We start from the raw sequence: 11,826 nt of genomic DNA, 5'->3' as shown, positions 1-11,826 counted from the left end.
ATATAATACATGTTTGAATTGTCTAAAAGTAGACACAAAAAAAGAAACCAAAAAGCTTCGCAGCAGCAGGATACGGTTGCGTTGTAAGCTAACCCCTGCAGGAAAAAAAACAAAAGGTCAAACATTTGGTGCTGTAATGAATGCAATCATTTAGCCACATCTGTGTACAGCCAGCTCAAGCACCATTTTAGAAAATTGTTTTGTCAGCTTTTATTTTGGTAAAATCAGTTTTAAAGATTATACTGTATGTCCAATTGGTGACTGTAAACCACGCTTTTGGAGTCTAAAGTTTGCATTTTGGTCAGTAATCAACACTTCAAACAGATTATTCTGATTCTAAGGTCACTAAAACAAGAAAAGAATAGTCTGAGCTTCGCTGGAATTTCACACAGTTTGTCTCTCGCCAGTAGTGTGTGCGTGCCGCTCATGTGCTGTGTCACAGAATGATCCGTCTCAGTGTCGAGTCATCGCCCTCTGTCGCTAAACACGTCATTACTTGTTCTTATCTAATGATCAAATATGTTCGGTGACAAGAAGAGATCAAGAAAGGCACGTTGCGGAGATATAAGTGCTCCGCAAAATGTGGAGCAAAAATTAGTAATGTTGAGCACAACTTGTCAGGTATAATGCTTTAATTCAGCTTTTCTTGTGCTTCACTGCTAAAGAAAATAGATAAAGTCATCATCTCAGGGGCACATCTATGGTTTAAGATGTATCTGTTACCTTGCTGCAAAAAATACAAAAATCAAGAGAGGAACATAAAAGACCTATTTTTTTAAAGCAACATTAGGGATCAAATAGACACGTTAAAAATCTGTGGATTTTACTTCAGTGTTTCGAACTGGTTAAGTGGATTTGGCTTTCTTTAGTTTTTTTAAGTAGTAAAAGAATAATTTGTGTCAACACTAATGTGCAGGTCTGGTCAAATCCAAGCCTCGTTCTGGTTACTCAGCGGCACCGTCAAGTTACTGGCATTTTAGAGAGAGCACTTGATGTTGTAGCAAATGGAGCTGCTACTTAATGTTTTTTACCCCCCCTTTAAAAAAAATAATAAAGAGTGGCAGGTCAAACTTTGAATTATACAGCCCACATTAGGGATAAACACGTTGTGTAATTTCCAGCTACTTTTAAAGCTTCTTTTTAATGTTCTTTGAAAAGTGTGGGTTCAATAAAAGGGAACTGTGTCCGAAAATGGCGTTTTCTGTCGGTTCACTTCGCCTAACATAAGTGACGCCACACGAGCGTGACTGCATTGTGGGTATTTGACATCATTTTTGTTGCCAGATTCGGAGGGGGTCAAACATTTACATGCTAATGTGTTTGTGGAGTGTAAGAGCAGTTGTGTCAGCCTTCCTTAGCGTCATCAAATCAGCTCATCACATGCTTTATGCTGTTGAATGCCTTTCTTGTGATGTTCACTGAATACCTCGTGTGTTCAATATTAGACTCCTTACTATTATTTTAGTGCTTGACGTTGCTCCGTGTAAGACGTCGTGTGGGTTAGTTTGTGGATTTACAAACGACAGTTTGAGCTCTTTTGCAGTATTTCATTGTGTCCCTTTTCTTTTCATTTTTTTTAGAAAAAAAATAGATCCCCTCTCATGGGAAGGGTGGGGTTTTGTTGTCCAGCAGCTCAGAAAACTGTTGAGGGGAAAAAAAGGAAAAAAATTGTTTTTTAAACCTTGATTTGTAATTTTGCAGTCATGTGATCCCAGGAGCGTCCATTCGTCTTGCTGTAAAAACTCTTCACACATCTGTTGCAGCACGTCTGTGGCAGATATTCTTGTTACTGAGGCTCCGGGTTCATTAAGGGAGTGGCAATATCGACAGGCAGTGTGTGGCATTAAGATTTTTTTTTTTGTCTTTGTCTTTTCTCTCTCTTCCCTCCCCTCCACCACCACCACCACCCTCCAAACACTGGAGCAGAGCAACACATGATTTGGGCAGAGAGGACTGACAGCCTCGCCTAGCACCAGGCCTCTGATCAGCCATCTCCACCAGCAAATTAAAGCTTGACCCGCATCACCAGCCTTCACAAGCATTTTCATAAAAAAGACAAGAAAAGAAAAAAAAAACGTCATCTAACTGTGAGTACTGGGCTCCTTTTTAAGTGAAAATTTTGTCATTAAGATTCGAACCTGTTAGTATGTTGCTTTTTTGTTGCAATTTCAGCTAAAATTCGGTTCGCTGAGTGAATCATTTTTGTAACTTTTATGTTATAATTTTTATTTTTTTTTCACATTTAGCCCCGTCTTTCAGATTGATTTCTCCTCAGAATACAATTTTGCTTCGTGGTTCTTCTCATTATTGCTTTTTTTTTTTGGATACCTGAATGTTTTATTCATTGTGTAAACAAAATATTTAAACGTATTATAAATTCTAATTTGCCAGTTTGCATTTTTTTTCAATTTCAAAAGGAGCCCTTTTGTTTATTTAGTACGTTTTTTTTGTTTTTTTTTTCGAAAAGAAATGCTTAATGTTCAACTGCTACACTTGGAAAAACAAAATATTTGAAAGGATTCAAATTAATTTTGCTGCAACTCCTTTTTGGTTGTCTCATTTGGATCACATTTTTTAAAAAAATAACTAACTTAGTATGAMAAAAGGGGGAAAAGAAAAGCATCATTCATTTTGCACCCTGATCGGTCAGGTCACATTTAGTGTAAAGATAGTTAGGAAGCGCCATCACAGTGAACACATGGCCGACAAAGGAGGCCTCGTGTCCTCTGATATCAGTGCGCCACCCGATGGCCGCTGCAGGAACGTAAAAGAGACGCCAAATGGAAGAAACTTGGAGTGGTTCGAATGAGAACCATTTTAATTTAATTTTACTGGCACAAAATGGAAGATTTTACCAGCAGTTTCAAAAAAATCCTGTGATTTCCTTTATATCTTGGATAAGGAATAAACACTCAAATTTGTATTATTGTTCAAATAACCTTTTAATGAAATACATAATGTTTGTTTAGAACATATATTTTAAAAGTGTTGCGTCAATATGCATTCACTTTTTTATAAACAGACTTCAATATTTAGTTGTAAGACATGTCTCCGCAAAAAAACGCTTTTTGATTAAGCATGACTGTGCAGAGGTAGTATTTATTGTTTTTATTTACTAAAATAATACAAAACAATAAATAAAATAATAGCAAATAACTGAAAGAATTAAAGGCGTGCTGTGTTCAGTTGGACAGAAGAATGTGTCTGTTGCAGGTTTTCAGTCAGGTGTGTTGCTCCTTGCCTGCAGGTGACATCAGTTGCAAGGGGATGACCGAGCGCATTCATAACATCAACCTCCACAACTTCAGCAATTCTGTACTCGAGACCCTCAATGAGCAGCGCAACCGTGGGCACTTCTGTGACGTGACTGTTCGTATCCATGGAAGTATGCTCCGAGCTCACCGGTGTGTGCTGGCCGCTGGAAGCCCCTTCTTTCAGGACAAGCTGCTCTTGGGCTACAGCGACATCGAGATCCCCTCGGTGGTCTCAGTGCAATCCATCCAGAAGCTGATTGACTTTATGTACAGTGGAATTCTGCGAGTGTCTCAATCGGAAGCTCTGCAGATCCTCACTGCTGCCAGCATCCTGCAGATTAAGACCGTCATCGATGAGTGCACACGCATCGTGTCCCAGAACGTGGGCCTGGCAGGCCCCGGGGGCTTCCCTGTTGTACCAGGAGACTCTGGTCAGGAAACGCCTCGYGGTACGCCAGAGTCTGGCACCTCCGGGCCCAGCAGTGATGCAGAGTCAGGCTATATGCAAGCAACATCACAGCAAAGTGTAGACCGTGCGTACACATCGCTCTACTCCTACTCTGGCCTGTCCCTGCAGAATGGAACCCGCGAACGCCCCCTTTACATCAACCCTTTGTCGGCAAATTACGATTCGGGCCCCCAGAAGAACCAGCAATCTCAAGATCCACCGTGGATGAACCGCATCCAGGAGCGATCTCAGCAGGTCGATCGCTTCATGTCCACCGCAGAGTCCACTCACTGCCGCAAGCAGCCCCGGCCGGTACGCATACAGACAGGAGGGATGCAAATCAAAGAGGAGGCCGAAGACGAGTACACCTGCTATGACGATATGGGGGACTGCCAGGACGACACTGACCACAACGAGGGGGTCGAGAGTGAGTCTAAGATCGAAAGTTTCGACTCAGGGGTGAGCTCCTCCATCAGTACAGAGCCAGACAGCATGGAGCAGCAGTCGTACCTGACGAGCTTCAGCCGCGAGGGGGGCGGGGACATGCACCAAGGCGAAGGAGCTCCAGTGCAGATAAAGGTCAACGACTCGTCCCCGGAGCAGATGCAAAAGGCGGAGGACGGAGACACATCCCACAGCACTAGTGACAGTAGCATGATGCAGCCCCTGCCAAACTCAGTCAAACTCAGTCCCATGTCGCAGTACATGCGTCAGATCGAATCACACACCAGCAACCTGAGGATGCCGCTCACCGTGACCAGCAACTCCCAAGTGATGGGCACTGCTGGAAGCACCTTCCTGCCCACACTCTTCCCCACACAGCCGGCGAGAGACCACAAGCCTTTCCTTTACCTTCCTGGCCAGCAGCAGCCCCAGTTTGTGGCAGTTCCGCCTCCTGCAATGCCATCATTCCAGAACCCCATGTCGGTACCGCAGGCGCCAGCTCAGCAACAGCAGGCTGCAGGAGGGATTGGTCCCGGGGAGAAGAAGCCCTACGAATGCACTCTCTGCAGTAAAACCTTTACTGCAAAACAGAACTACGTCAAACACATGTTTGTCCACACTGGTAAGTCCAACTTCCACTTTATACACGTTTACTGTTTTATAAATTATTATTATGTATTTAAATTAAATTCCCAGTTGGTAGCTGGATCTGTAGCTTGTGACATTATTATAAGAAATACTTTTACTCAGAGGATGTTGAAGTTTAGCCTGTAGGATGAAAAGACGTCCAGAAACACTGAATAAAACAGCAAAACACCCACTGATTTTATGCAGGTGTTTTCTGTAGGAGTGAGAAAAAATAATCTAAGGGAAGAGAAGTTTTCAAACAAATACTTAGTGGGCAAAATTAGTAGTTTATAAAGTAATTTTAATAACTATATGGGTTTATGTAGCTCTGAAACATATAGTGTTTATGATTGTTGCATGTATTTTTTTAACAGAGAGAAAAAAACATCCAAGTTAAACTTTTCAGTTCATTTACTTCTTAAATTTACTTTACGTCTGTGATTAGATCCGATTATGATTAGGTTTCACAGAAATGACAGGGAGGTTAGAGTTAAACTTAGTAGGAGTTTTTCTATTTCTTAAAATGACCTATTGTGGTTTACATGAACCTCAACTGAAAAATGAGTCTGTTCGTTTGTGAATTTTTAATATCTGCCAAATTTTGTTGAAGCTCCGTGTCACATTTTGTGAATATTTCACCACAGTCACATTGTTTCCATTCAGAATGTAAAAAAAGTACCTATTTAGCACATTATCTGTATTACAGCCTGATAAAATTGCTTTAAAATGACATCCATCCGGTTGCAGCTGACTAGCGTCCTTCTTATCATTTGTAACGACTTTACARTGCCAGTGGAGTTTTTAAGCAGCACATCATTTGACTGCGTGCTGCTTCCTTTTAGCACTGACAGCCTGATCAATCACGTACGAGGGAAAACATCATCACAAAATTAAATATCGTGTAATTAGATGATCCCATAAAACAAAAAAAAATAAATAACTACTGAAACAAATCGTATCATTTCCTGGCCAGAGCCACTTGTTTTGTGAAGRCAACGACGCAGTAGTGCACAGCAGAGTGAGAACTCACAGATCGATCTGTACACTAAAAACAGATTTGAATACCCCATAGCAAGCAGTGATTAAATATATTTGCTTATATTGTTAACAAAGTAATCTACACAAGGGGCTACTATAATTAAATACAAAATGGTCTGGTTGTTTTTGGGAGAATATTAACACAAGAATACCGCACAAATCCGTGTATGGTTCGTTCTTTTATTTTTTGTTTTWTGTTACAAAACAAAATCATGAAAAGAAAATAACCAGATTGTTTTATTTTTTGTTTTTGTTTTACCGTGTTTAAAACAGAATCGTAAAATTGAACTAATTAAGACAATCTGTTTGGTTCATTCTTTTGTTTTACCATTTCAAAATAAAATTGCTTGTTGACGTTTGTTTGTTTCCCCATTTTCAAAACTGAAGTGTAAAAGTGTAAAATCGAACTGAATAAAAATCCAGTGTTTGATTTTTGCTTTAGCTACCAAAATAAAATATACGGTTTCTGTTTTAATGTGTAGCGATACCGGAAATGATTGGGGTCGCCAAAGAAAGTTAGTTTGCAGTGGCTGGAAGACTGCTCAAAAAAACAAAAACTGATAATGGCAGTGGCTGCACTCATATTCAGTTCTGCATAACTTTGAATATTAAATTTTGTTTACAGTAGAATAGCTCTTATGATGACTCTTTCTGAAAAGGATGTTTTTAAGTGCTAAGGGAAAACATAATGCTCCAGGAGTTCAGGCCATGATGACTTCCGGTTCCTCCCTAAATACACAAATATTGCACTAATAAAATATAAAGMTTTACTTTGCTTTAACTATTAAAATAAAAAAAACAGTCTTTTTTGCAGTTTTTCTAATTTAGTTTTAAAACTAAAGACTACAAAAACACCCAATCATTTTTTCTGTTTTATTTTGAAAGGAAAAACCTTAGAACGAATCATAATCGAATTAGTACAAAAGCAGAATTATGTTTTTCAACTCAAAGTGACTCAGATGGCGAACACAGCGTTAGAGCCTCATGAGAGCATTCTGCACCATTTACAGGACGACCACACCAGTTGAATCCAGTATCTACTCACTGCTACATGCTGGAGTGTTGCTGCTCCTGAAACCCGACTGTATCCACAATACAATCGCAGGGAAAAGTAATACAGTAAATGCTAATTATCAACTAATTAACTAATTATATCATTCATTCAAAGCAGGAAACTCATCACACACTCACTCGCGCCTTCATTAGCCTGTAGATCTCAGCAAGACCTATGATTTTTTTTTCGTGATACTGAGTTTTTTTCTTCTGGTAGTATTTTTGGACCAGTTATTTTAGTAAAAAGGACATTTTATTGCCACAAAGRGCTAAAATAACACATTTATATTTAAGGTTGGCTTCAGAGTTCCAGGAAAATAGTAATATTGCATGTTTCATCTCAAGCGTTATCATTTTTCTCCTGTTAAGAATGTTTAGTTTAAAATAATTTTAGTCTGCATTAGACTGTGGCTTTAATGGCTTTAGATTTCTGATAGTTTTACTGAAGTTAAACTCCTGCAACAATGTCTGTGGGACACACGTTTTTGCTTTCTGTGCTTCAGAATAATTCAGAGCCTTGATTAAATTTCATCTTTCTAACTTGTTCTTTTTTATTATTATTTTTGTCTTTAACARACATACATGTGCTTCCTTTGAGAAAGGCTTGATTCACACACACCCGCATTAGGACCCAGAAGTCTTTAATTAATAATAACTGCAACACACAGATTTTGACATTTAAATGAAGGCCCTCATCATGTTGGCTGTTTACATGATGAACAGATTGTGCTAAATTACTTTTAGCGTAAAAAAAAGGGAAGAAATGGGAATAGAATGGGTTATGTTAAGATTTACACGCTTATCCCAGGAGTGATGTAAATATGGCACGTTTTTCCAAAACTGAGGCATAATTTCAGCTCAGTTATGACGCCTGCTGAAGCTTGTCGGGTTTATGTGTGGGACATTTGCACACATAGCAACAGATGTACATCACAACATGTTCGTACAGTTTGTGAGCGTTCAAATATGGCAAATACGTGTGAGGCTTTTTTAACCTAAAGATGCATTTTCTTCATGTTTGGAAATGGTTATCCTTATTTTTTTTAATTTGTTAATGCTTTGCTTTGTGTGTATCTTTTGTGTTTGTGTGTGTGTGTGTACTTCCAGGTGAGAAGCCTCATCAGTGTAGCATCTGCTGGCGCTCATTCTCCCTGAAGGATTATTTAATTAAACATATGGTGACACACACAGGGGTGCGGGCCTACCAGTGCAGCATCTGCAACAAGCGCTTCACCCAGAAGAGCTCCCTCAACGTCCACATGCGGCTGCACCGAGGTGAGAAGTCCTACGAGTGCTACATCTGCAAGAAGAAGTTCTCGCACAAGACCCTGCTGGAGAGGCACATGGCCCTGCACAGCACGGCCAGCGCCATCACGGGGCTGGCGGCGAGCGCCGGCGTCCCTGGYCCGGTCTCCATCCCCATGCCCATGGCCGTCCCCGAACCCGGCGCCGGAGTGGTGGCCCTCGCCATGCCAGTGAGCGGAGGCGCCGGAGTCGGGACCGGGGTCGGAACGGGAGTGGGCGTAGCTGCTGAAGCGAGCTGCCAAGAAGGGACCACCTACGTGTGCTCCGTCTGCCCTGCCAAGTTCGACCAAATGGAGCTCTTCAATGACCACATGCGTATGCACGTCTCCGATGGATAAGTACAAAAAGAAAAAAAAAACTTTTTTCATAAAGAATGACAAATACAATGGCACTAGATTTTCCTTTTCTTATTTTGAGGTATGAAGATTAATGAGTATAGACACTGGCACATTAAGTTTCCCCAAAAATGTTTTCTTTTTTTTTATTCTAAAAGAAAAAAAAAGATGGTGGCCTTAAGGCTTAGTAGTTTGATATTGATCTACTGGATGGATCCAAACTACRGGCCTCTAAATGTATGCTTTCCTAAAATACTGATTTATGTGTTGAACACTACCGAAAGGCCTACGAAAGAAACACATACACACAAACACACCTTTAGTCTAGAGAAGTCTGAATGACTATAAATGAGCAAATATGCTTGAGCGTTTGTGTATTTTGCATATGTTTGTTTACTTGTCTAAGTGTGTGCGTGTGTGTGTCTGTTTGTGTGTATACATTGCCGTGAAGCTTAAATCATGGCAGTTGTGAACCCATACTGACCAGTTTGGAAACTATAGATGTCCAAGCTTACTGTGGTATAATTTACAACGACAATAACAATAATTTAAAAAAAAGAAAAAGAAGAAAAAAATGCATCTGGGGTTGGGCTACRTATTCCCTCTAAAAAAAGTACTGATGGTCACAAGATTGCCTTCTTACATCAAACAAAAAAGGAGAGTACTTAATTTGACACTGGGTTTTATTTATTCCTGTGGTATTAAGGGATTATAATGCAGCTGTTGTCAAGGTACCAATTTGAATCATTTTACTGAACTGTAACTTCCTGTCCGAGGTGACGGGGAAATATGATTTCTCATATGTTTTGTGGTTATTGTCCATGCATTTTGGTGGTTTACTAAATTTTGGTGTGTTGAGGAGATAGTATTTGAGCAAAAATGTGTTTCCTTTTCGTGTTGGAGTTGAACGCATTTGCATACACTGCCTCTTAAAATCCTAAAAGACTGTTAAGGCTACAAGACCTCTTCCACTGCAAAAGATACGAACCAAAGGAAGAATCTTTTGCTGATGGGTTTTCTGTTTTTAGCCTTTTACACACACAGTTTTGGCAGGCTGAGATATGCGACTAAACTCCTTCATTATTGCTGCTCTTCAACTTGCACCCGACTGTTATGGGATATCGATTTAACAAAAGGATTTGTCTCTTCAACTATTATTGAGTAGCCTGTTTGGCTTTAGTTTCATAAATGATTTAGAATTTTGTAGAGAGGGGAGTAGGCTAGGTGTTGATTGGAACAATGTTGTATAAAAAAAAAAGTGGTAATTTAAATTGAATCCGATTTAAAGTGGAGTAATTGCCACCCTGATCCTGTGTAATCTGTTTCTTACAGCTGCAAAGCTATTTCAGCAGCTGGAAGCTGAATGCATTACTCTTCATGCATTTGGCTCTCCCCGAAGGCTTAAATCACATGCAACCTTTCGAAAGGAAATCCAGTCTGAAAGCAAAACAAGTAGCTCCATCAATCGATATCTCATTGTTTCATTAGAAACCACAAGCTGCAGATGGACTGTGATGACAATAGCAAACATTCCCGATTGTTCTAATACCAAGACACAGCATGTATATGGAATAGATATGGAGGCTTGTGTGTTCAAGTTGTCATTCATGCATCACTTCACCTATTATATGTCTGATTTCTAATGATTTCAATATTTTATATTGCTTTTTTTAGGAAAAAAATCCAAAATAGGTCTCACACACGAAAACACACACTCACATGCAACTGCCTGCAACTGCAATTTAAAGGATTTGCTTCTTTAAGTGAGCAAGCACTTTGGTAGTTGCACAAAAGTAAAACAAAAACAACAAAAAACTAACAGCATACAGGGGTCTTCAAAAGACCTGCTGTCAATTTAGAAAATAAAAGTGCTACTTTGCACATTTTCTTAAAATGCCTGTGCTTAATATTTAATCATTTTTTCTTAAATGAACTTTACTTTTATTCAACTTTAAATATTATTTTTTTTCCAATCTTGATAAGAGGACTGCATTTTTTTTCTTGCATATATGTTGCACTGCTTAAACCAATAAGTGCACTACTGTTAACAGAGATGTTATAGTTTTAGAAAAAAAAAAGATTTTTTTTATTTTAAATCTAGCATTTTGTTGTAGAGTTCACACCAATAGCATCGTCTCAACATCATCTTCATTAAGTAATTCTTGGCTTTTGTTATTGCTCGCTCCAGTATATTCTTGTGCCGTGTTAATGCAAGCTTTTATTTTATTTTTTTGTTTATTCAAACCTTTAGGTGTGCTCATCTATGTTGTAACCTTCAAAATATTTTATGGATTCTGTTCCCTATAGGAGTTTATTTAATCTTCTTTTTTGTTGATTACAGTACATAATTTTAATGAGAACATACAAGCCAAACATCATAAACAGTTAAACACCAATAATAATAGAAAAAAAAACCTTCAGTCTAACTTCATTGGTGGAGGTTCAATGAATAACTATTATTATAATATTAATAATACATATAAATGTGTGTAACATAAATGGTGTGTGTGTCCTAGAACAACTTTCTGTGAGTTTTAAAGTGTGAGTGCAGCTTTAGTACCTGTCACTTGTACACAGTTGTCCCCTTCCTTGGTGTTTGTATGTCTGTGAATGTCTGTGAGTGATTTATTAGCCTAATCAAATTATTGATAAGTGGAATATCTCAACTGTAGGGCTTCCTTTGCAATATGCAGCACAGGTACTATGGAAAACAGCTCTCCAGACCTTTTTGGGCTAATAAGGCACCTGTAACACGTTTTAGTTTTCCCTCTGAGACTCTAGTAAAGCTTAGGTTAAGTACTGTGAAATTCAGTTTGGGAGAAGCAGATTTTTTTTTATGCGATGCTGGATTTCAGAGTTGCGTGAATTCAGTTTTGAGATGAAGTCAACATGTGTGGCCCCTATGGAAAATTCTGTAAAGAAAAAGAAAGAAAGATGAGAGAGTTGGTCCTTGGTTTAAAAAAAAAAGAAGTTTGTAATTGAACATTTGATTGGGCCTGTCTTTATATGGGGTGCATAAAAAGCCTAAACTGTATTCGTAGCTGTTGTTGCCAGGACGGCAATATTGCTGCATGCTAGTGCTATATTTGTCTCTACACAGCACGTGGAGGGTAATCTCATGCCTTAACAGACAATGCACTAAACAGAATATGTAAGCAACTGCCGAGACCTTCTTTTCCAACAGTATATTGCCACTCGTACGGCACACAGCTCATGATGTCAGTGTTATATGGTCCATTCGAGTCGAGCACTGCCAAACTAACATCACTTTTTTTAAAGCAGCAAACAGCCGAGACAGTTAACCAAACTGTTTTCGTGTAAT

At 39.1% G+C, this 11,826-nt stretch overlaps 1 protein-coding gene across 4 annotated transcripts in view; it reads left to right on the top strand.

Moving 5' to 3' along the window:
• Nucleotides 1-11,429, top strand: part of zbtb20 (zinc finger and BTB domain containing 20) — a 27,941-nt gene extending 16,512 nt beyond the window's left edge. For all 4 annotated transcript variants that reach the window (XM_014020636.1, XM_014020635.1, XM_014020633.1 and 1 more), the window contains 3 exons: nt 1,927-2,087; nt 3,248-4,768; nt 7,972-11,429. In XM_014020636.1, coding sequence (XP_013876090.1) covers nt 3,268-4,768; nt 7,972-8,507 — 2,037 coding nt within the window. In that variant the 5' untranslated portion in view covers nt 1,927-2,087; nt 3,248-3,267 and the 3' untranslated portion in view covers nt 8,508-11,429. The remainder of the gene's footprint in view (nt 1-1,926; nt 2,088-3,247; nt 4,769-7,971) is intronic.
• Nucleotides 11,430-11,826: the final 397 nt, after the last annotated feature.

Source organism: Austrofundulus limnaeus, unplaced genomic scaffold (genome assembly GCF_001266775.1).
Source record: "Austrofundulus limnaeus strain Quisiro unplaced genomic scaffold, Austrofundulus_limnaeus-1.0 Scaffold261, whole genome shotgun sequence".
Lineage (NCBI taxonomy): Eukaryota > Metazoa > Chordata > Actinopteri > Cyprinodontiformes > Rivulidae > Austrofundulus > Austrofundulus limnaeus.
Note: the sequence above shows the minus strand (reverse complement) of the source record. Positions and strands in the feature narration are given on the sequence as shown.